The sequence below is a fragment of the Trachemys scripta genome, chromosome 1 (genome assembly GCF_013100865.1).
Source record: "Trachemys scripta elegans isolate TJP31775 chromosome 1, CAS_Tse_1.0, whole genome shotgun sequence".
NCBI classification, from domain to species: domain Eukaryota; kingdom Metazoa; phylum Chordata; order Testudines; family Emydidae; genus Trachemys; species Trachemys scripta.
This window is the reverse complement of record NC_048298.1, coordinates 85,085,688-85,113,289: the sequence shown is the minus strand read 5'-3', so window position 1 is coordinate 85,113,289 and position 27,602 is coordinate 85,085,688. Positions and strand designations below refer to the sequence as shown.

General features: G+C 44.4%; 1 protein-coding gene across 1 annotated transcript in view; it reads right to left on the bottom strand.

Moving 5' to 3' along the window:
* Window positions 1-8,706: 8,706 nt before the first annotated feature.
* Window positions 8,707-27,602, bottom strand: part of LOC117881721 (solute carrier family 23 member 1-like) — a 61,108-nt gene continuing 42,212 nt past the window's right edge. The window contains exons 6-12 of the mRNA XM_034779746.1: window positions 22,351-22,471; window positions 20,884-21,040; window positions 20,351-20,604; window positions 13,419-13,583; window positions 11,019-11,127; window positions 10,100-10,195; window positions 8,707-9,273 (exon numbers count right to left, since the gene is read on the bottom strand). Coding sequence (XP_034635637.1) covers window positions 9,008-9,273; window positions 10,100-10,195; window positions 11,019-11,127; window positions 13,419-13,583; window positions 20,351-20,604; window positions 20,884-21,040; window positions 22,351-22,471 — 1,168 coding nt within the window. The 3' untranslated portion in view covers window positions 8,707-9,007. The remainder of the gene's footprint in view (window positions 9,274-10,099; window positions 10,196-11,018; window positions 11,128-13,418; window positions 13,584-20,350; window positions 20,605-20,883; window positions 21,041-22,350; window positions 22,472-27,602) is intronic.

The following is a 27,602-nucleotide window of genomic DNA, read 5'->3' as shown; positions in this document are numbered from 1 at the left end:
TTGGGTACATGTCGTCAGTCGCCCCTCCCTCCGTGAAAACAACGTCAGACAATCGTTTCGCACCTTTTTTCCATGAGGACGCCATACTGCTTTCAGCAGATGGTGCAGTAGGACTGCTAACCATCGTCATCAAACGACTGCTTCCGCTGCAACTCTGCTGTCCTGGTGCCATGAATACACCTCACAGATCCTCTGGTCATTCTGAATAAATATCTATTCTTGTGGCATCCACTGCAACTCTGCTCTCCAGCTGTCCTGGTGCCATGAATCCACCTCGCAGGTCCTCTATATGATCGTCATCATCCACCGCTTCTGCTGCAACTCTGCTCTCCTGCTCTTGTCTCGCCATACCACAGTGTAGCAGGGTGCTGGTGTAAAAGCACCTAATTACCTCTGCTCAGCCAGCTCCAATCAAGAGAAATAGGTTGGGGCTAGTGAAACAGACCTGATGCCTGGCCTGGGGATTGGCTCCACCTGCGGGCCTGACAAGCCAGCAGTTATAAGGGCTGGGAGCCAGAAGAAAAACCCAGCAAAGGAAAGGTCAGTCTCCTAGCTGCGGGCTGACTGCTTGGAAAAGAGGGAACTAACCCTGTAAGCCTTGTATATAGCTCAGCACTGGTGGTGGGAGAACTGTGTGTGTAAATAAAGCCACGCGTGCTGCATAACTGGAAGTCTCCCTGCACTTTATTGGGACAGCCAGCGGGTTCTGGAAGAGGGGCATGACAGAGAACCTGCCACACACGGCAAGCGTGCAGCCCACTCAGCTAACGGACACCACTGCTGTTGTGTCCTGGTGCTGCTTGCAGCAGATGGTGCAATAGGTTTGCAAAACTGGTCTTCCAACCACTGCTTCCGCTGCCACTCTACTCTCCTGCTCTTGTCTCGATCGATAGCGAATTTCTCCATGTTGGCTGTCATGGGCTCCCACTTCCTCTGCAACTCTGCTCTCCTGAATCCACCTCGCAGGTCCTCTCATTGTTCTCTATAAATGTCTATTCTCGTGGCATCTCTCTATAACTATCTATTCTCGTGGCATCCGTCGTCAGCCACCGCTTCCGCTGCAACTCTGCTCTCCTGCAGACGCCACACCACGGCAAGCATGGAGCTTGCTCAGATCACCGCAGCAGTTATGAGCATTGTAAACACCTTGCGCATTATCCTGCAGTATGTTCAGAACCAGAACCTGCAAAAGCAGGTGAGGAGGCGAAGGCAGCGCAGTGACGAGAGTGATGAGGACATGGACACAGACTTCTCTCAAAGAACAGGCCCCAGCAATGTAGACATCCTGGTGGCAATGGGGCAGGCTCATGCCATGGAATGCTGATTCTGGGCCCGTGCAACAAGCACAGACTGGTGGGACTGCATAGTGTTGCAGGTCTGGGATGACTCCCAGTGGCTGCGAAACTTTTGCATGTCTAAGGGCACTTTCATGGAACTTTGTGACTTGCTTTCCCCTACCCTGAAGTGCAAGAATACCAAGATGAGAGCAGCCCTCACAGTTCACAAGCGAGTGGCAATAGCCCTCTGGAAGCTTGCAATGTCAGACAGCTACCAGTCAGGCGGGAATCAATTTGGAGTGGGCAAATCTACTGTGGGGGCTGCTGTGATCCAAGTAGCCAATGCAATCACTGAGCTGGTGCTATCAAGGGTAGTGACTCTGGGAAATGTGCAGGTCATAGTGGATGGCTTTGCTGCAATGGGATTCCCTAACTGTGGTGGGGCGATAGACGGAACGCATATCCCTATCTTGGGACCGGTGCACCAAGGCAGCCAGTACATAAACCGAAAGGGGTACTTTTCAATGGTGGATCATAAGGGACATTTCACCACATCAATGTGGGATGGCTGGGAAAGGTACATGACGCTCGCATCTTTAGGAACTCTGGTCTGTGTGAACGGCTGCAGCAAGGGACTTACTTTCCAGACTAGAAAATAACCGTTGGAGATGTTGAAATGCCTATAGTTATCCTTGGGGACCCAGCCTACCCCTTAATGCCATGGCTCATGAAGCCATACACAGGCACCCTGGACAGTAGTCAGGAGCTGTTCTACTATAGGCTGAGCAAGTGCAGAATGATGGTAGAATGTGCCTTTGGACATTTAAAAGCGCGCTGGCGCAGTTTACTGACTCGGTTAGACCTCAGCGAAACCAATATTCCCATTGTTATTACTGCTTGCTGTGTGCTCCATAATATCTGTGAGAGTAAGGGGGAGATGTTTATGGCGGGGTGGGAGGTTGAGGCAAATCACCTGGCTGCTGATTACGCACAGCCCGATACCAGGGTGGTTAGAAGAGAACAGCAAGGTGCGCTGCGCATCAGAGACGCTTTGAAAACCAGTTTCATGACTGGCCAGGCTACGGTGTGAAAGTTCTGTTTGTTTCTCCTTGATGAAAACCCACCCCCTTGGTTCCCTCTACTTCCCTGTAACCCAGACGACCTCCCCCCTTCGATCACCACTTGCAGAGGCAATAAAGTCATAGTTGTTTCAAATTCATGCATTCTTTATTAATTCATCACACAAATAGGGGGATAACTGCCAAGGTAGCTCTGGAGGGGTGAGGGAGTAGGGAAGCACCGGGTGGGGTGGGGGAGGAGGGAAGGACAAGGCCACACTGCACTTCAAAACTTATTGAATACCAGCCTTTTGTTGCTTGGGCAGTCCTCTGGAGTGGAGTGGTTGGGAGCCCGGAGGCCTCCCCCCCCCCACCGTGTTCTTGGGCATCTGGGTGAGGAGGCTATGGAACTTGGGGAGGAGGGCGGGCGGTTACACAGGGGCTGCAGCGGCGGTCTGTGCTCCTGCTGCCTTTCCTGCAGCTCAACCATACGCCGGAGCATATCAGTTTGATCCTCCAGTAGCCTCAGTATTGCATCCTGCCTCCTCTCATCATGCTTCCGCCACCTCTCCTCTTGCTCCTGCCACCTGTCCTCGCATTCATTTTGTGCTTTCCTGGACTCTGACATTGTCTGCCTCCACGCATTTTGCTGAGCTCTTTCAGTGCAGGCGGACTGCATGAGCTCAGAGAACATTTCATTGTGAGAGCGTTTTTTTTTGCCTTCTTATCTGTGCTAGCCTCTGGGACGGAGATGATGGGGGAGCATTGAAACATTTGCAGCTGCGGGAGGAAAAAAAAGGGAGAGTAGTATTTAAAAAGACATTTTAGAGAACAATGGGTAGACTCTTTCACGGTGAACCAAGCTGTTAACATTACATAGCACATGTGCTTTCGGTACAAGGTCACATTTTGCCTCTTATATTGAGGGCCTGCCGGTTTGGTGTGAGAGATCACACACACAGGGCCAGGCAACAGAATTCGGCTTGCAGGCAGCCATGGTAAGCCACAGTCTTTTGGCTTCTTTAACCTTCATTACATGTGGGAGTGAATGTCACCTTAATAAAATTCCCCTATTTCAACCAGGTGACCATGAATGATATCACTCTCCTGAGGATAACACAGAGAGATAAAGAACGGATGTTGCTTGAATGCATTCCAATAGCTATACCGCAAATGCATCCCAAGTCTTTAGGGCAAATTAATCATTAAACACGCTTGCTTTTAAACCATGTATTTTATTTACAAAGGTGCCTTCTCTGCCTTCAAGGTCCAGGAGCCCGCCTTGCGAGGGTTGGGAGGGTATTGTCTCCAGGGTGCTAAACAGTTCCTGGCTGTTGGGGAGAACGGTTTTTCCGCTTGCCTGCTTTCCACTACCCTCCTCCTCCTCATCTTCCTCGTCCCCAAAATCCTCATCCCTGTTGCGTGAGACTCCCTCCTTGCAGGAGTCCATGAACAGGGGTGGGGTAGTGGTGGGGCACCCCCTAGAATGGCATGCAGCTCATCATAGAAGCGGTATGTCTGGGGCTCTGACCCGGAGAGGCCGTTTGCCTCTTTGGTTTTTTGGTAGGCTTGCCTGAGCTCCTTAAGTTTCATGCGGCACTGCTGCGGGTCCCTGTTATAGCCTCTGTCCTTCATGCCCTTGGAGATTTTTTCAAATATTTTGGCATTTTGTCTTTTGGAATGGAGTTCTGATAGCATGGATTCGTCTCCTCATACAGCGATCAGATCCAGTACCTACCATTCGGTCCATGTTGGAGCTCTTTTGCGATTCTGGGACTCCATGGTCACCTCTGCTGATGAGCTCTGCACGGTCACCTGTGCTGATCAGCTCACCACGCTGGCCAAACAGGAAATGAAATTCAAAAGTTCGCGGGGATTTTCCTGTCTACCTGGCCAGTGCATCTGAGTTGAGAGTGCTGTCCAGAGCGGTCACAATGGAGCACTCTGGGATAGCTCCCGGAGGCCAATACCCTCGAACTGCATCCACACTACCCCAAATTTGACCCGGTGATGTCGATTTCAGTGCTAATCCCCTTGTTGGGGAGGAGTACAGAAATTGATTTTAAGAGCCCTTTAAGTCATCAAAAATGGCTTCATCGTATAGACGGGTGCAGGGTTAAATCAATCTAACATTGCTAAATTCGACCTAAACTCGTAGTGTAGACCAGGGCAGAGAAACATATACGAGATTTTGCTGTGAATTGAAATCTATGCTTATGTATCTCAAGTAATTTGAATCAATAATAGGGAGTGTTTTTGACAGAGTTTACAACTGGCAGAATTTGATTTTTTTAAATAATTTTGATGGATAATGTCAATGTTTATTTTTAAAGTCTTTTTATTTTTATCAATCAGTTTTCACAGTTGAGGGAAATTATGTGGCATGGCAGACAATTATTTAATGACAATAGAGCTTGAGATTCAAAAAGTTAAAGCTTTATAAACCATTAAAACACAAGTTTTCAACATCACACCAAAAATACAAAGTAAATATCCTTAAATCAAACTCTAATTAGTTCTCAAGCAGCATTTTTCTTATTTTGTCTATCTATACATTTCAGTTATCAATAGAAACATTTTGTTGTTGGTTTTCTGTGTATGGTGAAATTGACATTTACCAATAAAAATCTAATCCTTCCAAATCTAGCTCCAACAAATATAACATCAGAGACTGAAAATGAAAAATTGCCTGATTAAAAATAAAGAAGTCTCCAGAGGTTTTACTCTGAAACAAGAGAGGAGATTTTCAGATAACACACACTAAATACTAATAGGACCAGATGAAATTTTGAAACCCTCTAGCATTCCATACCAAGAGTTTTCTGCCTCTTTTTGAATTCTTTTAAATAAGATCTAGGTTACATTTATTATTTGTAGTGCAGTAGTTCTTTAAAGGCCCAGTCAGGGATCTGGGCCTCATCGTGCTAGGTGTCATACAAACATAACAACAAACAACAACAAAAACAGGTGGATACAACAGACAGAATGGGGAAGATCAAGTTAACAGTGAGACAGTTATGCTAAGTGATACACAATGATCACAGCAGTGTTCATACAAGAAGAGTGACTCTCCGATATCATATTTTCTTTCTATCGGATCTAAATCAAATCTGTACCAGATTTTTCTTTCACATCATGCTATATATAAGCTCATTTAAATTAATGTTGCCCACTTCATGCCTACACTGCACACATAATATGCCTCCCTAAAACACAGTCTTCGAACTCTAGACTTTCAGCTCAATGAATTGTTAGGAAAACAAACTCTCATATCTGCAGTCTCCAAAATTACAAGGAGCCTATATAAACACTGAATCCTTACAGTACATTCCTCGTGTTCTGTTTCCATTCTATATGGTTCTATACGGTGATCCCAGTTTAAACAATGGCAGTCCTGTAGGAAAATATCTCACACTGAAGCTTCCAAGATGTTAGTAGACAGTTTATCTAATATATCAGTACTGGTCTCCCGCCTTCATGATCTGTAGTACGCCCTTCTGTTCTAGTCTTGGGTTCCCCAAACAGCTTTGCCAATGCACCTCAGTTTTGACCTGCAGCACCTCTGCTACTCCATCCTGAGCAAAGGCCTTGTGAGATTAATAGATTTTAAGGCCAGAGAGGACCACTGTGATTGACTCCTTTGACCTCCTGTTTAAGACAGGCCATAGGATTTCATTGTATTAATTCATGCGTCAAATTCAAGGGCAGTTTTTTAAAGGAAAACAAACACCCAATTTTGATTTTAAAGTTTCCAGTGGTGCAGAATCTATCACAAACCTTGTTCCAAAGGTTAATTACCCTCATTACTTAAAATTTGTGCCTTATATCTAGTCTGAATTTGTCTAGCTTCAACTTCTAGCCATTGGTTCATATTATATCTTTGTCTGCTAGATTGAAGAGCCCACTATTACCTGATTTGTTCCCCATGGAAGCATCTATAGATTGATCAAGACATCCCTTAACCTTCTCTTTCATAAGCTAAATAGATTGAACTCCTTAAATCTTTCAATATAAAAACATGTTTTCGAATCCTTCAATCATTCTTGTGGCTCTTCTGTGAACCTTCTCCAATTTATCAACATATAAAGATCTTTTAACTTTTAAAACCTTCTTTTAACTGTGGACACCAGAACTGGACACAGTATTCCAGCAGCGGTGGCAGCAGTGCCACATATATAACCTCCCACCTTCCTACTAGAGATTCGCTTGTTTATACATCCAGTGACATTAGCCCTTTTGGCCACAGTCTTTACACTGGGAGCTCATGTTCAGCTGATTCTCTTCCAGGAACCCCAGGTCTGTTCCCAGGATACAGTTCCCATTCTGTAAGTATGGCCTGCCTTCTCTGCTCCTAGTCTAGTCTTGGGTCCCAGTCCTGCAAAGACTTATGCATGTGCTTAACTTTACATACTGTGAGAAGTCCCATTTTTCAACGGGACTACTCACAAAGTTAGACAGATGCATATGTTTTTGCAGGATCAGGGCCAGGCCTGGCTCCAGGGCTTTTGCCACCCCAAGTGGCGGGGAAAAAAAAAAAAGGCCGCGATCGTGATCGGTGGCAGCTCCACTGCGGTGCTTTCTTCTTCAGCGGCAATTCGGCGGCAGGTCCTTCCCTCCGAGGGAGCTGAGAACACAGCACTTAAATAATGAATGACGATGTTTATGTGATCTGTACCGTGGGACTTTCATCAAGACTTGTAAAGAAATCTTTTCCATTCACAGTTTGATCTTTATATGCTGCTATTAGGCCCTGCATTCACTATTGTGTCTCTTTTGTCTGCCCACACTCCTTTCAAAGATCACCAATTCCACAGCCTCCCTAGATTCCCCTAAGCCTTTTGGGGGGGGGGGGAGGGGTTGCTTTCATGGAACCCAGAAAGTCCAAGCACATGCGTAAGTTTTTGCAGGATTGGGGCCCAAGACTAGACTCCTAAAAGCACCAGAATTTCTCCTCTAACCAGAGAGCAGATACAGCCCCTTGGATGATAATACCAACAAGGAAACCAAGAGGAAAAGTACAATCATCTGTAGGTTGCAAACCAAAACACATTTTATGACTCCTTTGCTTTTGTCAAAACACTTGAAAATCAAACTGAAAGGTTTCATTTCTGTATCACCGACACATTCCGTTCATCTGCTTGACTTTTCAATTCACCCCACAATTTTGAAAAATGTCATTTTTGGTTCGACCAAAACAATTCCCTCCCCCTGCCCTAATTTTTTAAAACTGCTTGGAAACTGAAAAGTCTCTTCTTCAGCCAGGTCAGTCACAAGGCCACCTTTCTCTAGAGCAGTGTTTCTGAACCTTTTTGATACCAGGGACCAACTTGCTGCCTCCTAAACTTTGTCAGGGAGATCTCAGGGACCAGTGCCAGTCCATAGACTTGTTGTTGAGAAACACTGCTCTAAGGGTACGTCTAAGTGTTCGATGTATCGGGGATCGATTTATCGCGTCTCGGCTGGACACAATAAATCGATCCGCTAATCGACGCTCATACTCCACCTCGGCAGGAGGAGTAAGCAGAGTCGACAGGGGAGCCGCGGCAGTCGACTGGCCACCGTGAGGACGGCCAGGCAAGTCGAACTAAGATACTTCAACTTTAGCTACGTGAATAGCGTAGCTGAAGTTGCGTATCTTAGTTCGAACCCCCCTGCTAGTGTAGCCCAGGCCTAAATCACACACACAAATGGAGCTAACTGCCTTTTTGTTCTTTCTCTGTCCCTTCCTTCATTTTATACTGGAATTTTCTTTCCCAATTCCCTTCTTCTCCTGTCTCTTCCCCATACAGAGACATCATACGACAAAGTTCCCCTTCCTCATGGTAGTACTGAGAGGAGCCCATGTAACACCTGACAGTCCTGGTTAGGGCCCAAGTAGCATATGCACTTTTCTGTCACTCCCAGTGATCAGCTAGGGATGGAAGGGAGCTGTCACAGCTCCCAAACAGCTGATCAATGGGAGAGGGAAACACTGCTGTGTATATGCTATTCAGAACCTGATCAGGGCTGTCATGGCTCACAAAGAGAAAGTCTGGGGCAGGGCCGCCCAGAAGGGGGGCAAGTGGGGCAATTTGCCGCAGGCCCCGCAGGGAGAGTTTTCAGGGGCCCCCATGAGAGTTTTCGGCGGGTCTTCGGCGGCAGGTCCTTCAGTGCTGCCGAACACACCTAGAGTGAGTGAAGGACCCGCTGCCGAAGACTCAGAGCTTCTTCTGCTCCAGGTCTTCGGCGCAAATTTGGTGGCGAGGGCTCCTTCCGCTCCAGGTCTTCGGCAGCAGTTCGGCGGCGGGTCCTTCACTTGCTCCGGGACCTGCCGACGAAGTGCCCCGAAGACCCAGAGCGGAAGGACCCCGCCGCCGAAGACCCCAGGCCCTCTGAATCCTCTGGGTGGCCCTGGTGTGTGTGGGGGGGTGGGGGGAACAAGCTCCTTCATAAGTGCTGATGGCCTCTGGCCAGGCTGTTCCCCAGTCAGTATATTTTTTGCTACATCTTGATAAATGGAGGCAGAAAGAGGTGAGGTACTTACTCAAGGTCACATAAGGAGTCAGTGGCAGAGCAGGGAATAGAAAACAAGTTTTATCACCTATTCTCCTGTTCCAACCTCTATCAGGTTGTCTGTAAACATGGTTTTCATGGCACGTGCTTTGCAAATGAGTCCACCTCCTAACCATGGGCTTATATCTTTGTATCAATGTCTAGCTCTGGTTCTCTTTCTGAGCTTATTTTGAAACTGTTTTCCTGTTTGAGGCTCTTTGGTTCTTCCTTTCTCTTGGATCCAGATAGCCTTTTGGGGCAAGTTGGGAGGTGCTGAACCCAAGAAGAGGTGCAGAACTTGGTGCCTATCCCAAATGGAAGACCGTAGACTTCCAAAACGCGCGCCTCATCACACTCCTCCTGGCAGGTCTCTTTCCATGCTAAGAGTCCTCGCTCTTCCTGGCTTCCTACCAAAAGGAAGTGAGAGGAAAGTTACTGAGGAACCATTAACACAGACTTAAGCATATATTTAGCGCAGTTTCCTAATTACACACAGTTCTGGAATCGTACTACTCCCAGCCTAGTCTCTCAGTGCAATACGATATATTGATACTTTACACTTCACTAGCTCTTCCTATGTTCAAAGCATTCAACAAACATTAACTAACACTATTAGAAGATACTTTTCTTCCTGATACAACAGCATTGTAAGCTGGATTCTCCATTGATTACAATGTGGATCTATCACATGCCATGCATGTTGTCTACAGTTAAAATAATCCCTTTTAAAACTAGCCTGAGTGCACATTTCCTCTCCCCATGTCCCCAGCTCCCCCCTTAAGCTTGCTCAAAACAGAAACCTTTCTGTTATCAGTAGACATTACAGCCTATCTTGCCAGGGCTTTGCGCACAGTAGGTATTTTTCCTAACATGTCCCACCATTTCCATTGTAAACCCCTAGTGGGTGTGTGTTACAGGTCCTCCTTTGTGTTGGTGCACAGAGAATATGAGTTGTCACAGCCTCCTCGCTGTGGAGGTTTGACTCTTTAGCTCAAGCTGTAGCAGCTCATGCTTTTAACTCTGGAGGTCCCAGGTGTGTCCGGCAAGATGGCAGCCATGATCACACTACCCCCAGCTCTGCCTCAGATGGCTGTCGGCATTTTAAATGCCAGCCGCACCTGGCGCCCTATACGAGCACTCCCACCGTTATTCCCACCAGTGGAGCTTAATTGTTGGTGATTACGGTGGGAGACTGTAGGAAGCAGAGCGCTAGACCGCTACAGCTGATCAGACCTGGAATCGTGTTATCAAGGATAAACGCCAGGAATCCACCCACAAACATGCCAGTGGTGAGGAGCACTCGGATCACTTGGTCTAGCTGGAGAATTCCTGAAAGAAAAACAAAACCTCATTATGGGACCCAAAGACACACATTTGACCAACAATAGAACCAACGACAATCTGCCACAAGTCACTCACTTGCCAAGGAGAGACATGAAGCTCAACAGCAGAAAATACCATGCTCTCTTCCAAACCAGGGCATGAGATTTTGCTGCTTTACAATTTAAAATAGCTTCATCCTGCTGATAGTTTCATGTGTATGTTTTTAATCCATGTTACTAATTTATATAATGGCCAGAGCATACAAGGTGACTTACTAATTCATAAAAAGACACTTGTAAGATCTTGGGGGCAGACACATTAACTGCAACAGACACAATGTGTGGGCTAACAGTTCAAGGACAAGAAAGGGACTAGAGTCACCCTCTTGTAATCAGCAAGAGGTTCTGGCCCTTTGTTTTTCCAAAGGCAGTATTTTACTGCAGGGAGATAGCCACAAGGATGTTCCAAAGACAGATATTCCAATCAGAATTCAGCCATGATAATAAGCCAGTTCTTCCTCTTACTAATTGCTTCTCACACTGGAGTATTCCAAAAGGAATGGGAGCCATGGATTCCTTGCATTGCAAAGTCTGTATTTGTTAACATGTATTCATTTAGCAGTGAGAGATTGCTACATCTAAAAATTCCTTACAATGAAAGTGCTACAGCAGCACATCCAGAAGGCAGGATTGCCAGCCGCTAGGCAACTTTCATGGGTTTAACCCATAACATTTGTAGGCTGTGTTTCAGGTGACTTCTCTGTATCAGTATTGACTTTAGTTTCATATTTGGGAGGATGGTCCCAATAAATGAGGATGCTCATTTTTACCTGTTTCTAGCACTTGAGAATTTTTGTTTACCCAGTTGGGAATTGCCAGACCCGCATATATAGAAAATCCAAAGATAAACAGGTTTCTTGAGGAGTTCATGTCCACATACTGTACAGAGAGATTACATATGTTAATACATACTGCTCAAGATGATCAAAATCTATAAACTGCTTGGACCTGCTGATGAATCCTTGTACCCGCATACACATATGCAGTGACAGTTACTAGGGGCAGAATTTCATACGCTATTGCAGAAACAGCTGTTTAAAGTAGAATTGAAATTAACAAATGTATACAGAAATACACTGATATACACAGAGCCATGTCATCAGCTGGCATTTATTAGTACTGAATCAGAACTCTAGGACTGGAAGGGACCTTGGGAAGTCATCAAGTCTAGTCCCCTGTGCTGAGGCAGGACCAAGTAAACCTAGACCATCCCTGACAGGCATTTGTCTAGCCTGTTAAAACCTCCAGTAATGGGGATTCCATAACGCCCCTTGGTAACCTATTCCAGTTCTTAACTACCCTTAGAGTTAGAAAGTTTTTCCTAATATCTAACCTGAATGTCCCTTGCAGCTGATTAAGTCCATTACCGCTTGTACTCCCTTCAGTGGACATGGAGAACAATTTATCACTGTCCTCTTTATAACAGCCCTTAACGTATTTGAAGGTTGTTATCAGGGCCCCCCTCAATCTTTGTTCCTCAAGACTAAAGATGTCCAGTTTTTTTGTTTTGGGTTTTTTAGTCTTTCCTCATAGGTCAGGTTTTCTAAACCTTTTATCATTTTTGTTGCTCTCCCCTAGACTCTTTCCAGTTGGTCCACATCTTTCCTAAAGTGTGGCACCCAGAATTGGACACTGCTCCAGCTAAGGCCTCACCTGTGCTGAGTAGAACAGGGCTATTATCTCTCTTGTCTTACGTACAACACTCCTGTTACTACAGTGCAGAATGACATTAAACTTTTTAGTAACTACACCATATTGTTGACTCATATTCAATTTGTAATCCACTGTAACCCCCAGACTGTTCTCAGCAGGACTACCACTTAGCCAGTTATTCCTCATTCTGTAGCTGTCCATTTGATTTTTCCTTCCTAAGTGAAGTACTTTGCATTTGTCTTTATTTAATTTCATCTAGTTGATTTCTGACCAATTCTCTAATTTGTGTAGGTTGTTTTGAATTCTAATCCTGTCCTCCAAAGTGCTTGCAACCCTGCTGAGCTTGGTGTCACCTGCAAGTTTTATAAGCACACTCTCCATTCCATTGTCCAAGTCATTAATGAAAATACTGACTAGTATTGGACCCAGGATTGACCACTGTGGGAACCCAGCTAGATACATCCTCCCAGATCAACAGCAAACCATTGATAGCTATTGTTTGAGTATAGTCTTTCAAGTGGTGGTGCACCCACTTTATAGTAGTTTCATCTAGAGCACTTTTCCCTAGTTTGCTTATGAGAATGTCATGTGGGACTGTACCAAAAGCCTTACTAGCATCAGGATATATGATTCCAGTGGAACTAATGGAGTTAACCAGAAAAAAAAATAGGTCAAGACAGCAGCAATCCAGGCTTCCCTCCTCCCTACACCAATGTGCTTCAAATCAACCAGTCAGGAAAGACTGCCTCTGGGGTGACGGTAGGGATCACCAGTAGTGTAACCATGCCACTGTAACTTTGACATCACTGGCCAATTAGGCCTGGTCTTCACTAAGCCCCCACTTCGGACTAAGGGTATGTCTTCACTTACCGGAGGGTCCGGCGGCAGGCAATCGATGTTCTGGGATCGATTTATCGCGTCTGGTTATTAACGTAGCTGAATTTGCGTACCTTATGCCTGGTCTTCACTAAGCCCCCACTTCGGACTAAGGTACGCAAATTCAGCTACGTTATTAACGTAGCTGAATTCGAAGTACCTTAGTCCGAACTTACCGCGGGTCCAGACGCGGCAGGGAGGCTCCCCCGTCGATGCCGCGTACTCCTCTCGCCGAGCTGGAGTACCAGCGTCGACAGCGAGCACTTCCGGGATTGATCCGGGATCGATTTATCGCGTCTTAACCAGACGCGATAAATCGATCCCAGAACATCGATTGCCTGCCACCGGACCCTCCAGTAAGTGAAGACGTACCCTTAGTAGTACTGCAGTCCCACAACAAGTTAACCAGGGGACTCAGTTTCTGGTGACTCCACTACAGTTGAGCCTTCTTCTGGTCCATTCATTGGCCTCTTTGATGAAATTGCCAACATGACTGCTAACTAGTGTGAATTACAGCAGTGGTTTTTGTGATGAGGCACTTGTCTCAGTAAACAACTGCACTGAACGGGAACCTGACTGCAGACCAAAACTCTCTCTCAAGAGTATTTGGTCTTGTAAATTAAATCCTTTGAGGCCGTTACCTGCAAATTGGAAACTCCCACAGCAGTGATGATTCCAAACATCACAAGGAGCAGTCCTCCAATCAGGGGTGTTGGTATGCTGGCAAACACAGCGCCGATCTTCCCAAACATGCCTATCACAAGCAACACGCAGCCACCAGCAACGATCACTATTCTACTTCCTACCTGTGTCAAGAGGGACAGCACAGAATCACTGTAAAAAGTACACCGAACTGGAGGATGGAAGGCTGTAGAGATTGCATAGTCTGACCATGCCCAGATTTACAAATTAGATTAGATCGTTCAATATCAGGTTAAATTCCAGGACTCAAACTGCAGCCTGAGAGGTTTTTACTGACATAGCCACCTCACAGGATCTGGTACACAAACTGCACGGTAATTGCAGATTTATAAAGAATACTGTATAATTAACACAACCTGGACTGAGAACAATCATGGATTTACCTTGTTGCATGAGATCCTTTAGCCTGGAAATACCCTACCACCGTCAGCCACTCTATCATGTAATAACAGTGAACCGTTACTGTTAGTTTGGGGCCGTGCACAAAAAGATAATAAATAAATTACAGTGTTAATGACTTTTGCTGGAGGCTTTGCTATGACACCACTCTAAAAACTCCAAGGGCCAACTGGAACTTACGTTGTAACTGTTTATTTGGTTTTTTTGAGTCTAGTTTCACATGAGCACAGAGCGATGCTTACGAATTGCTTCCAAACTTGGCGGCCAACTCTCCTCGCACTGATGTTAATGGCCTTTGGAGAGCCGCGTTTGGACGCTGGAGAGAGTGTCTGCTTTGATCTCTCTCTTTCAATGACAGATTGAGCATTTGTTAAAGAAAACTGGGTAGGTACTTTGGTTTGTCCATATACACCATAACCCAAATATATTAAGTGAGGAAGCAAGATTTCTCTCACTTTTCACTGGATAAAGCCAGGGAGATTCCTAGTCAGGCAATGCACCAAGCACTAAGAGTTTCTCCTCTCACGCATATCTGGCAAAGTATGTGAATAAGAAAGAAAAACAGAAACTGTGGAACAAACTTTAAAGATGTTCAGGAGAAGTGAATGGTTATGTAAATTAAGGGAGAAAGACTACCAAACCCTTGTTGGACCTTCAACTAAAAGTAGCATGTTGCTTCATGGAAAGTTTTAGAGAACCACACTAAGATATGAAATGTTCATGTTTTAAGCAGAGGAATTATATAATCCTTGTTGGCATTTTAAAATTAAATGAATAATTTTACTCCTCCCCTACTAATATGTGAAGAATTTCATGTTTCAGACAAGAGGGTTTTTTGGCTAATGATGTCGGCAAAACCAGTTTCAGGAACTATTATTGTCCCTTTTCAAACACCTTTTGGTGTGTGAGATATTAGTAAATCCATTCTGGGGAGGTGGTGATACGGTGTTTCAAAATAAAGCAATCCATATTTTTCTGTTCATCTTTCAATCTGATTTTTCTGTCCCCTGGTTTTAAGGCCGCAGTATTCTTTCCATTTAAAAACAAAAAAACACAAATCTATCTAAGTAAAGGCCCAAATAATTATTTATACTAGATGTGACACTGACAGACCAGCCAAGCCAACCTGTCTATGATCCATAACAACTTAACAGGAGGCCTTACAATTGTAATCAAGACAATCCACTTATGTATGGGTATCAAAGAAATGTTAATTAGGGTAGCAAGCCCTAACTCATTCACTTTGTATTGATAAGAATCCAAGGGTAGATGCTAAGTGTATATGTTTGTGTTTACCTATATCTTGTTAGAAGTATAACATAACAATGTAAGCAATGTTTAACAATGTTAAGTCCCTTTCATATCTTAATTATATATGTGACTATGTCCAAGTAACCTTAAGATCAAAGATGTGTAGACTGAAGGAAACTAATAATATTATCTACATTGTCTTCAGCTTAACTGGTTTCAGAGTAGCAGCCATGTCAGTCTGTATCCGCAAAAAGAACAGGAGTACTTGTGGCACCTTAGAGACTAACAAATTTATTTGAGCATAAGCTTTCATGGGCTACAGCCCACTGCATTGGATGCATAGACTGGAACATACAGCAAGAAGATATTTATACATACAGAAAACATGAAAAGGTGGAAGTAGCCAGACCAACTGTAAAAGGCCAATCAATTGAGATGAGCTATCATTGGCAGGAGAAAAATCAAAAACTTTTGAAGTGATAATCGAGATGACACATAGAAGGTGTGAGGACACACCTGTCATAACTATAAAGGGAAAGGTAACAGCCCTCCTGTGTACAATACTATAAAATCCCTCCTGGCCAGAGACTCCAAAATCCTTTTACCTGTAAAGGGTTAAGAAGCTCAGGTAACCTGGCTGACATCTGACCCAAAGGACCAATAGGGGGACAAGATACTTTCAAATCTTGGTGGGGGGAAGGTTTTTTTTGTGTGCTCGTTGTCTTGGGGAGAGTTTGCTCTTGAGACTAAGAGGGACCAGACATCAATCCATGCTCTCCAAATCTTTCTGAACAAGTCTCTCATATTTCAGACTTGTAAGTACAGCCAGGCAAGGTGTGTTAGTTTTATCTTTGTTTTCTCAACTTGTAAATGTACCTTTTACTAGGGTGTTTACCTCTGTTTGCTGTAACTTTGAACCTAAGGCTAGAGGGGGGTCCTCTGGGCTCTTTAAGTTTGATTACCCTGTAAAGTTATTTTCCATCCTGATTTTACAGAGATGATTTTTACCTTTTTCTTTAATTAAAAGCCTTCTTTTTAAGATCCTGATTGATTTTTCCTTGTTTTAAGATCCAAGGGGTTTGGATCTGTATTCACAAGGGAATTGGTGAAGAGTCTCTTAAGGCTACCCAGGGAAGGGAATTAGCACATTGGGAGTGGTGGCAGTGGACCAGATCTAAGCTGGTAGTTAAGCTTAGAAGTTTTCATGCAGGCCCCCACATCTGTACCCTAGAGTTCAGAGTGGGGAAGGAGCCTTGACAACACCATACAACATAAACACTAACCCAGGAACCTATCCTTGCAACAAAGCCCGATGCCAACTCTGTCCACATATCTATTCAAGTGACACCATCATAGGACCTAATCACATCAGCCACGCCATCAGGGGCTTGTTCACCTGCACATCTACCAATGTGATATATGCCATCATGTGCCAGCAATGCCCCTCTGCCATATACATTGGCCAAACCGGACAGTCTCTAAGCAAAAGAATAAATGGACACAAATCTGACATCAGGAATCATAACATTCGAAAACCAGTGGGAGAACACTTCAACCTCTCTAACCATTCAGTGACAGACTTGAAGGTGGCAATTTTGCAACAAAAAAACTTCAAAACAGACTCCAAAGAGAGACTGCTGAACTTGAATTAATATGCAAATTAGATACAATTAACTTAGGTTTGAACAGAGACTGGGAATGGTTGGGTCATTACACTAATTGAATCTATTTCCCCATGTTAAGTATCCTCTCACCTTCTATGGGTCATCTCGATTATCACTTCAAACGTTTTTTTTTCTCCTGCTGATGATAGCTCAATTGATTGGCCTCTTACAGCTGGTATGGGTACTTCCACCTTTTCATGTTCTCTGTATGTATAAATATCTTCTTGCTGTGTGTTCCAGTCTACGCATCCGATGAAGTGGGTTTTAGCCCACGAAAGCTTATGTTCAAATAAATTTGTTAGTCTCTAAGGTGCCACAAGTACTCCTGTTCTTTCAGATTAACTATCAATGCTATAATGAAGTACTGGCTAATTGCCTTATGTGAATGAATGCAACTAGTTTACCTGTGTATGCATAGGAAATAGGAGATTAGCTTCAAAGCAAAGAGCTGTATTGTCTATTTTTTCTCAGGGGAAGGCCCTGCTTTGCTTTGACAATTTCTGTGAGGAGTTTTGTCAGCCTGCTTAGAAGAGCTATAAAGGAAAGCTTTGAGCCTGATCCTGTCATCTGTAATCTGCTTAAACTTTTAACAGGGAAAGTCATAAGACAGATCTTCGCAATTATTATTTGGAATAGCCTGGAAAATGCATGGAAGGACTCTAGCCAGACTAACAGACTCTACATCTGGGCTGCTTATTGACTATAAACCTTTAAATTGATTCCAGAAAGACTATTACAAATTAATAGCCTCACCATCTCTCCTATGAAACAGACCTAAGGACTGTACACATATTTGTATGTATGTTGATCTTTTAACCATTTACAACTCTCTTCTTTCTTTTTCCTTTTATTATTAAACCTTTAGTTTTTAGTTACTAAAAGACTAGCATCAGCATGCTTATTGGGTAAGACCTGAAACTCATATTGACCTGGGGATAAATGTCTGGTCCTTTGGGATTGGTGAACCTCACATACGGTGAATCAGGTTTTCAGTAACCCTTCACTACAGGCGAGTCTCATCTTACACGGGGGTTCTGTTCCACGGTTAGCGCGTAAAGCGAAAACCGCGTATAATCAACATTACATTGAGTTGAATGGCGGGCGGAATCGCCCACACTACACATACAGTATTAAAATTGTTATTTTTCTCTTTTTTTTGTTTTTGCCGACCGCTTAAAGCTGAAATCGCGCATGTTAAATGCTCGTAAGATGCAACAGACCTGTATATTACTTGGCTGTCTAGGTGGGAACCAAGGGCTAGGATGCCTAAAGGGGACTGTGTTTGCCCTCTTGTTACCCAGTGTGGTACTGCAGAAGCTGTATTGTTACTAGCTTGGTGAATCCAAGTATAGAATAATCTACCAGTTTTAGGAACTTCCTGCCCTATTTCTTGCAGTCTGCCCTGAGTGAGGCACTCAGTCTGGCCCATCCACACACCCCAGTCACACTAGGATTATTGTGAAGCCTAATATTTTTAATATACTTAGGTGACATATTATACCGTGTATGAAGCTGACACCAAGGTCAACAATCTACTTCACTGGTGCCATGAGTTTGAGTGCTTGATTCCAAAGCCCGTTAACAGTCTGTTTCAATAGTGTCAGGGAAAGAAAAAAGAAGAACAGGAGTACTTGTGGCACCTTAGAGACTAACAAATTTATTAGAGCATAAGCTTTCGTGGACTACAGCCCACTTCTTTGGATGTCGAAAGCTTATGCTCTAATAAATTTGTTAGTCTCTAAGGTGCCACAAGTACTCCTGTTCTTCTTTTTGCGGATACAGACTAACACGGCTGTTACTCTGAAACTTGTCATTATGCAAGGGAAAGAAAAGAAAGCCCAATCATCTTGCTGAAGTGAATATTTTAATGGGGTGAAAACATGTCTAGTTTACTGTTTGTTTGCAAGGTGATTCTGAAGTCTTCATCAAGACTCTGAAATCCTATTTATGCTTTACAAGAAATATGGCTTGACACTGATGTCTTGTTTCTATATTGATTACTGAAAGATGTATTTCCTGTGAAATGATAAACACATAAAAACCAAAATTCAAAATATGCCTTAAGGGCCAGCTCCAACTCCCACAGACATCAATAGAGCTTTTCAACTGACTTCACAAAGATTTGGATCAGGCTCGAAATTAAAGTGGTCCCCAAATTTGTGAAACTGACTAACCTTACAAGAAATGGGATCCCAAAGGAAATTTCTGCCCTAACTCAGAAGGGCTGACATCACTGCACTGAAGCTAGATCATGGTTATGAAGAGAGGGAAAGTGGGCTACTTGATAATATTTTGAGTGTATTTTATATATTTTCAAATATGTTCATATCCCATATATACGACGCATGCACAAATCACACATTTAATGAATCATTTAGCCAATGCATAGGAAACATCACTGCATTGACCATCTAGTAACAGTGTACACTGGGATACAGAGCAGACTGCTTCCATGCATGTGCCCACATATCAGCTATGCTGAAAAGAACCAGCAGCTGGTATCTGTGGAAATGACGATTCTTCATGGGGTTTATAAAATGCAGTGAAATAAACTAGTTTGTTACTGGCCAACTTCTGCCTCTACTTCCCCTATGCAGCTCCCCTGACAGCATTACATAATTTGTTCATGAATGATTTAAGAGTGGTCACCACAGCCAGAGTTTTCTGATTGGCTGTCAGATGTATTAATCCCATAATATTCTGAATAACTCAGAGCTGACTGCTAAAGTGAAATATATCCACACAAATGAGTTTAAGAATGCAGTGTAGTTATAGCTGTGATGGTCCAAGGTGACACTTGGAGTACTTTTCCCTGACCTGAAGAAAAGCTCTGTGTAAGCTTGTCTCTCTCACCAGCAGAAGTTGGTCCAATAAAAGATATTACCTCACCCACCTTGTCACTCTATAAGAATGGGAGTAAAACAATTCAGAAAATAGTGCCAGTTCAAAATGATTAAAAATGCTTAACCTTATGGCTTGACATTTGTAGTTATCAAGAAGTGTGCCACCTTTAATATCCCTGTCATTGCTTAGTTCTAAGTATCATGGAACATGAGCAGTTTTTAAAGACTATATATTGCTTATTTCCATTTTTTCCACAATATTTTTGTTGAATTTGGCTCTCAGGGAAAGTCCCAGATTGCCAGCCTCACAGCATGAAGGCCTCTCTTTATCCCCAGAAAGAGTGCAGAACAGATAATCACCATGTATGCATCTCATGTACCATCCCCAACAACATGCCTCCCCCAAACTGGAGCAACCCCCTGCCTCTAGGAATGGAACAATAGTTCAGGTCACGTGGCCCATTTGAGCCTTAATCTCCCTGAGAGCCAATTAGAAATGAATGTGGTAGTGTTTTTTGTGATGAGGACATTTGTACTTGAGATGGACTGAGATCACTTCATAGACCCAGCAATAAGACTTGTTGTAAATGTGTGTAATATATTTATTAAAACCACAAGTATAGCCACCCTTTGAAAACTATTGCATTTTTCCATACCGGTGACCTAACCCGGTGCAGCATTGCTGTGGGCTGGTGGCACTGCAGTAAATCTTACCCGGGTGATTCCCAGCGCTCCAACGTTCTCACTGTAAGAAGTGGTGCCATTCCCTGTTCCCCACGCCCCAGCCAGAAGACAGCCAATTCCCTCAACTCCAATTCCACGGTTGATAGCATGCTTCGGAGGGGGCGGGGCACCAGACAGTCGGGCGCAGGCATAGTAATCGCCTACCGACTCCACCATAGAGGAAATCACTCCAGCTATGATGCCAAATATCCCAGCCAAACTGATTGTTGGAACTCCCCATTGGCCTGCAAATTAAAAAAAAAAAAAAAAAAAAAGCGAGTCAGATCACTGGGGTTAGTTTTGCTGTAAAATCCATTCAAGTAAATCACTAGTGACTTTTCTAAGTGTGGGACCATGCTTCTAGGCCAGCCTTCCCTGAGCTTTACCATTTGGGTTCCACAGTGTCCTCATTTTCCACTATCATTCAAGATCCTTAAAAGCAAAAAGCATACACACAAAGCAACACTGGGAAAAACAATGAGAAGGAACAGTAAATAATCCGCAACATGCTACTACAACTATACCTGGGTATGGGAACCGGAACCAGGGTGCTTGGGACAGAACATCTCCTTTGATGTCAGTCCGAGCCAGATAGCCATAAACTGCAGAGTCCGAGGGGAAGGCATTGGAAACAGTGAGTGCAAAACATATCAGCCAAGTAATGGCGAGGCCAAGAAGAACCTAGACAGTCACATAAAGTGCATTCTGATTAATGGCCATCCTCATTTCCTTTATAGAAGTACTCTGCCTCCTGGAGCACAGACAAACAAGGCCTCCATTGCATTCTGAAAGCGTATTCTCTTTTTTGTTCCCCCATTTGCTTGTTCATTCAATAAGATGAAGGTGACATGGCAGAGTGTCGTTCCCCCCCCGACCCCCTTGCAGGTTTTTGTCTAGTTTAGAAGCTTCACTGGAGCAGTGGCTCTCAACCTTTCCAAATGACGGTAGCTGATTTGTCTTGCGTACTCCCAAGTTTCACCTCACTTAAAAACTACTTGTTTACAAAATCAGACATAAAAATACAAAAGTGTTGCAGCCACACTATTACTGACAAATTGCTGACTTCCTCATTTTTACCATCTAATTATAAAATAAATCAATTGGAATATAAATATTGTACTTACATTTCAAGTGTATAGTATTGAGAGCAATATAAACAAGTCATTGTCTGTATGAAATTTTAGTTTGCACTGATTTAGCTAGTGCTTTTTATGTAGCCTATTGTAAAACTAGGCAAATATCCAGATGAGTTGATATACCCCTTGGAAGACCTCCGCGTACCCCCAGGGGTACATTAACCCCAGGTTGAGAACCACTGCACTAGAGAATCCAATTTTCTCTGTTATCCAGAAAGTTTTATTGGAAGCAGCTGTGAATATTGACAAGCGATTACTAGCCAGGCTTACCATCTTCACCTTGGAACAGACTCCCAGAATCCTTAGCTACATTGCAGTGCATTACATCATTACTCAGACTTGGTAAAAACATCAGTCTTGTGAGCACGGTCATGGCAATGAACTGCTGCTGACTATTGTTTTAGAAAGAAATAGAACTGCCCTTGGTTTGTGGTACAGACCAGTCGGGATCATCAGTTACTGGTAAGGGTCAGTGTCCACAGTATGGTGACCAGATATCCTGAGTCAAGAAGTAGGAAGCACCTATTTTCGTGGTTGCAAAGATGGTTGCGTGGTTGCAAAGATGGCCCTATCTTTGGGCACTTACACAGCCAGGATAAAAACACCTGCACTTTGGGGGAATTCTACCACAAAAATGAGTTTCTAACAGACTAAACCAAATGCAAAACATAGTAGGAGCCTAACTGTGAAGCTCTTACTCCCAATGGGGAGCAGTTACTCACCCAAGTAATCTCACTGACTCCAGTGGAAGTGAATGGGAATAGGATTATTTGGGTGTCTAAACTGAACATCATTTAGTCCAGTTCTCGTAAAAGTGGATCATCTGGTCACCCAAGTCCAAAAATGATAACTCACGGGGAAGATCTGGAAGAGGTAGACCTTAGAGAAGTGGCACTTCCTGGATCCTTGGTAAGATGGCAGTGGCACAGGCACATTTTTCAGGTACTGAGAGAACAGAACTATGAAGAAAATGGTCCTGGAATGAGACAAGAAACAGAGAGAGATTATCTGGGCAAAAGAACAACTGCTTCGTTCACTTTATCCCACTCGGAGGACCCGACTTTCAGAAGTTCTGAGCATCTTCAGCTCCAACTGATTTCAAAGCACCTCTGACAATAAGGCTCTAAGCGCATGTCTGCACTGGAGCTCAAACTGTGTCAATCCCAGCTCAAGAAGACACTGAGCCATTTGAGCGAGCACACTAAAAACAGACGTGTAGTGCTGCAGTGGTGTGAGCAGTGGGAGGGGCTAGCTGCCTGAATACATACCTAGGATCTCAGACAGGATCTTACGTGAGGTGGCTAGCCCCTCCCACCACTGCACCACCATGACTACACTTCTATTTTTAGCATGGATATGTCACCATGTAATTTATAAGATGTAATTTATACCATCCACCCCTAGTGTGGACATACTCTTAGTGTCATGGGAAGACACATACCAAAGTTGAGATTGAACCAAGCCTTTGGTTATATTTTAAATATGGTTTTGTTGAGGGCTTTTTTTCAATTCTGATTTTTTTTTGCCTCAAAAACCAGCCAAACATAATTACATACTATGAACCACTGAGTATGACACATCTGCCAGAAGCTTAAATGTGATGTTGAATAGAATAGAGGCAGAATAGAGAGATCAGTTATGTCCAGGCAGGCTGTATAGGAAACTATTCTTGGGCGCCACTATTTTCACTATTAGTTTCATGATTTAAAGTTTATTCAATGTCAATTTTTTTTAAATGGCAAAGTGAACCCATATGGAAAGGAGAAAAGGATCAGTCAAGAGAGAAATCTCAGGCTTTCAGTTTCCCACCACATGCAGGTATGGCCCACCTCTGACATCACATCCAGATGGTCCAATAATACCTGTTCAAGTTCTTGTTTTGAAAGAAACACAAGAATGAAAACCAAGTGTCCGTATGCTCTACCCGGTTACCGCTTTTCTTCAGCGAGTGAGTTTAGTTTGATTTCCCATTTTTAGGTCTATATTTGTGACAACTGAATGGGGTCTGCCCATTTATAGATGTTTTCTGCGGTGTGATCTGCACTGCTGGATTTATGTAGCTAATTCTCCAATGGGGCATACAACCTTGCAGGCCATAGCTCTCCCAATTAGATGAGAACGAACAAACAAAGATATTTATCAAACAGATGCTGAGCAGATGGGATACGCTGGTAGACAGATGAAGACATTCTGTTACTATGTGTTAGTTAAACCTTTGAAGAGTCATGCAGTTTTTTATACCCAAATTTAATGTATTTAAAATTAAGGGATTATTCTAGATAGGAATCGGTGGGGAGTTGATAACATTACCTGGCCCCAGCACTAGCACCTGCTGCAGTTGAATTATTGAGGTGCTATTAGGACCTGCAGCTGTGATGCAGCAGCATCAAATGCTGGCCTGGAAGGGAATAGCCAAAGGGACAGTAGCTTAAGCTGCGGCAGGGGCTCAGATGATGGTGGAAGGAGAGGCAGTTGAGACAAGCTGTTGGAGAAGAAGAAAAATCTAGCTACTGAGTTAGCAGATGAACTGGAGCTCGGTAGGAGATGAGGTGATAAAATAAGAGAACAGGAGAATAGAAGTAGGGGATTTGGAAATGAGAAGGTTAGGGTACGTCTTCACTTACCGGAGGGTCCGGTGGCAGGCAATCGATGTTCTGGGATCGATTTATCGCGTCTGGTTAAGACGCGATAAATCGATTCCGGAAGTGCTCACCGTCGACGCCGGTACTCCAGCTCGGCGAGAGGAGTACGCGGCATCGACGGGGGAGCCTCCGTGCCGCGTCTGGACCCGCGGTAAGTTTGGACTAAGGTACTTCGAATTCAGCTACGTTATTAAGGTAGCTGAATTTGCGTACCTTAGTCCGAAGTGGGGACTTAGTGGGGACCAGGCCCAAAACTAGGAGAGGTTTCTCAAGTCAGTAGAAGCAGAAAAAAAATTGAACTGGGTAAGCGAGTGCCACTCTTAGAAATGGGAAGTAGTGGGAAATAAAATCTACAGCCGTACTGGAGAGAGTGACTCAAGGGAAAGAACTGAAAGGAAATATAACTGGTGGAACAGGGAATTGATCAGAAGCTGTGTTAGATTAAAAAGATCCTGAAAACAGTACACGAGAAGCCCACCCACAAAGGAGCTAAAGTAAATGAACAGAGAGAAGGACTGTTTGAACATCTATTGAAGGAACAGAGGTCAAAGGCACCTACTGGACAAGTGAGGGCTACTAGGTGAAGAAACCCCTCTTGTAGAAAAACTCAGCGAAGAGAGGGACAGCCCCAGGAACATTGAATCTAAGGAGCACTTCAAGCCAAAGAGACACAAAGGATAGGACAGCAGGAGTGGAGCTGGACTTAGAACCAAGGAGAGGATAAGTTGATTCTTTGCCAAAATGACACAGTATATTAAGTAATTTCCTTTGTTCTTGGTAATAACAATGCATTTGTTATTAACTGCACAAAGGAAGAGTAGCGTGTACAAGCTCGCAAAGCTTAATGTGTTGGAAACTTATAATTAATTAATATAAGAAGTCAGTACTCAGTAATATTCTATATTATTTATGCTTCTGCTATAAACTTTGTGTTTTCCCTTATAAAGTTCTAAAAATTCAAAATTCTCTCTTTTGTCTTGGTTTGCCTCCACACAGTTGGCACAGCCTAGTTTAGTCTGGGTCACTGCAATAAATGTAATAATGTTCTAAGCACTATGAAGTGCGCGGATGTAATGAGATGAAGAAGTTTTCTAAGAGATAAAACGTGTAGAGAAAACACTCAAGATAAGGAAGATATTTAAAGCACATATAGGAACCACTATACTTGTTACCATACAAAAATATGCCACGACACAGTCAGAGCATTGAATAACTGGTTAGGCATGAAAAGCTCTCACAGACACTGGTTTCTTTCTCCCAATTTCTAAAGCTACAGAACCCAACATATCTGCCCTTTTGTTCATGGACTTCTTTTGTGCACTTGAACCAATGAAGATTGTTGGCAGGTTTATGAATTGTTTGAAAAATGGTATTTTAGGTGGGGCTGGTAGTACTTCCTGTTAAGGTTACCCAACACCTCCTATTATAAGACTGGCCAAGTTTTATAATCAACTGAAAACAACCTACAGTCATTCAGGCTGAAGTTTTGCATGATGGTTGTCTGACTCAGGATGCCTATGTTTGAAAAATTTCAGCCAAAACAAATCAGCCATTTCCAAGAATGAGGCTAGGGAAACTTAAGTTGTTTTACCCATAGTAAAAAGTTCTGAAGACCTTTTCTTTGAACAACTCTAGCACAACCATGCTTTGGAGCAGGGACTTGAAATTTGGCCTTTGGGTCAGGAATGTGCCTTTTGCCATCCTGTGAAAATCTACCCAAATGTAGCCAAGTTATTAGCCTTTGGGGGGAAAAGATTACAGTCTGCATATGCTCATTAGAAAGTTATTTGATTATATCCTCACTGAGCATGCTCCAGCCTCTCTCAGCTCTTAGTGCTGACCCAACAGCATATACACTATTCCCACAGAGCAGGCTTTCACCTAGGCATACAGGGACAAAGATAAGACTTGCCCTGAAAGGATGCTCCCAGCTGCTCTGGGCCAGGGTGAAGCTGGGCACCAGATTGGAGAGAAGGGAACCTGTCTCTCCTGTACTCTCAGTGATCCCACCCCCCACCGGCATTCAGGCACTGTGGAGGAGGAAGCCATCTGATGCGATTGTAGAGGGGACAAGAGCCATACCTGGGGGCAGAAGTGAAAGTAAGCGGGTACGGTCCGGTACAGCATACTTGCAAGAGCCGGTACGGCGTGCCAGACCCGACCGGCTTCCCCAGGCTGGAGATTTAAAGGGCCCGGGGCTCCCTTCAGGGCCGGAGCCCAGGGCCCTTTAAATTGCCTCCCAAGCCCCACTGCCGTAGCCCTGGGGTAGCAGCAGCGGGGCTCAGGTGGCGCTTTAAAGGGCCCAGGGCTCCCTGCAGCAGCCGGAGCCCCTGGCCCTTTAAATCCCCATGGGAGCCCTGCTGCCACTACTCCAGGGCTCCGGTAGCTGGGCTCAGGCGGCTATTTAAAGGGCCCGGGGCTCCTGCCACTGCGGGGAGCTCTGGCCCTTTAAAGCACCACCCGAGCCCTGCTGCCGCTACCCCGGGGCTCTGGTAGCGGGGCTCCAACGGCGATTTAAAGGGCCCGGAGCTCTGCTGCGGTAGCAGCGGCCAGAGCCCCGGGCCCTTTAAATTGCCCCTGAGCCTCTGCAGCTGATAGCTCTGGGAGTGATTTAAAGGCCCCGGGGCTCGCAGCCACAGCCGGAGCCCCAGGGCCTTTAAATCTTGATTTAAAGGCCTGCCTCTTCTGGTTGAGGCCATGTCTCTGCCCAGGACTCTGGCATACTGGTAAGTTCTTTAACTTACTTTCACCCCTGCCTGGGGGGAGGGAAAGGAGTAGATTGGGACAAGGGGGTCTAGTGAGACTGACACTAGGGGGTGGTTGGTAGACTGGGAGCCAGTTAGGGAAACAGAGGAAGGAATAGGAGCTAGTTGGCTTGGAGGAAGGGGCAGGAAGACCAAAAAGAAACTAGGAATTTGAGGGAGGTTGGGATTGGCAGGACAAGGAGACTGGGGCTAGGAATGTGGTGGAGGGAACTGGGGTGGCGGGGGAGGGAACGGGACAGATCTAACAAGGATCTGGGCTGTGCAGGGAGAACTAGGACTGGCTGGACAAAGACTGGGACAAGGATGGGGAGGAGGTATGGGCAGGACAGACTGGATGAGGACCCTGGAGAGATAAACTAGGACAGAGCCAGTCTGTGCACATGAGGGAGAGAGACAAAGAACCAGGAGTGAGGGGACTAAGACTAGCTAGGCAAGGAGTCTGGGCCTGGGATGAGAATCCTGAGGAGTGGCGCCTGGTACTGGCTAGGTGAATGGGACGGAGACAAGGAGCCAGGGGTGGGGAAGAGACAGGGACAGGTTGATGGGGACAGGGCAGAATATTAAAACATTAAGATTGTAAATTTAAGCACTTAGAAGTTAGGAAACGCCAGCAGTAAGGCTGCCTGTGCAACCTTAATTCAGCCCCTTAGTGCATATACGTTATGATACAGCCTATAGTCACATGATCACATGCTCTTTT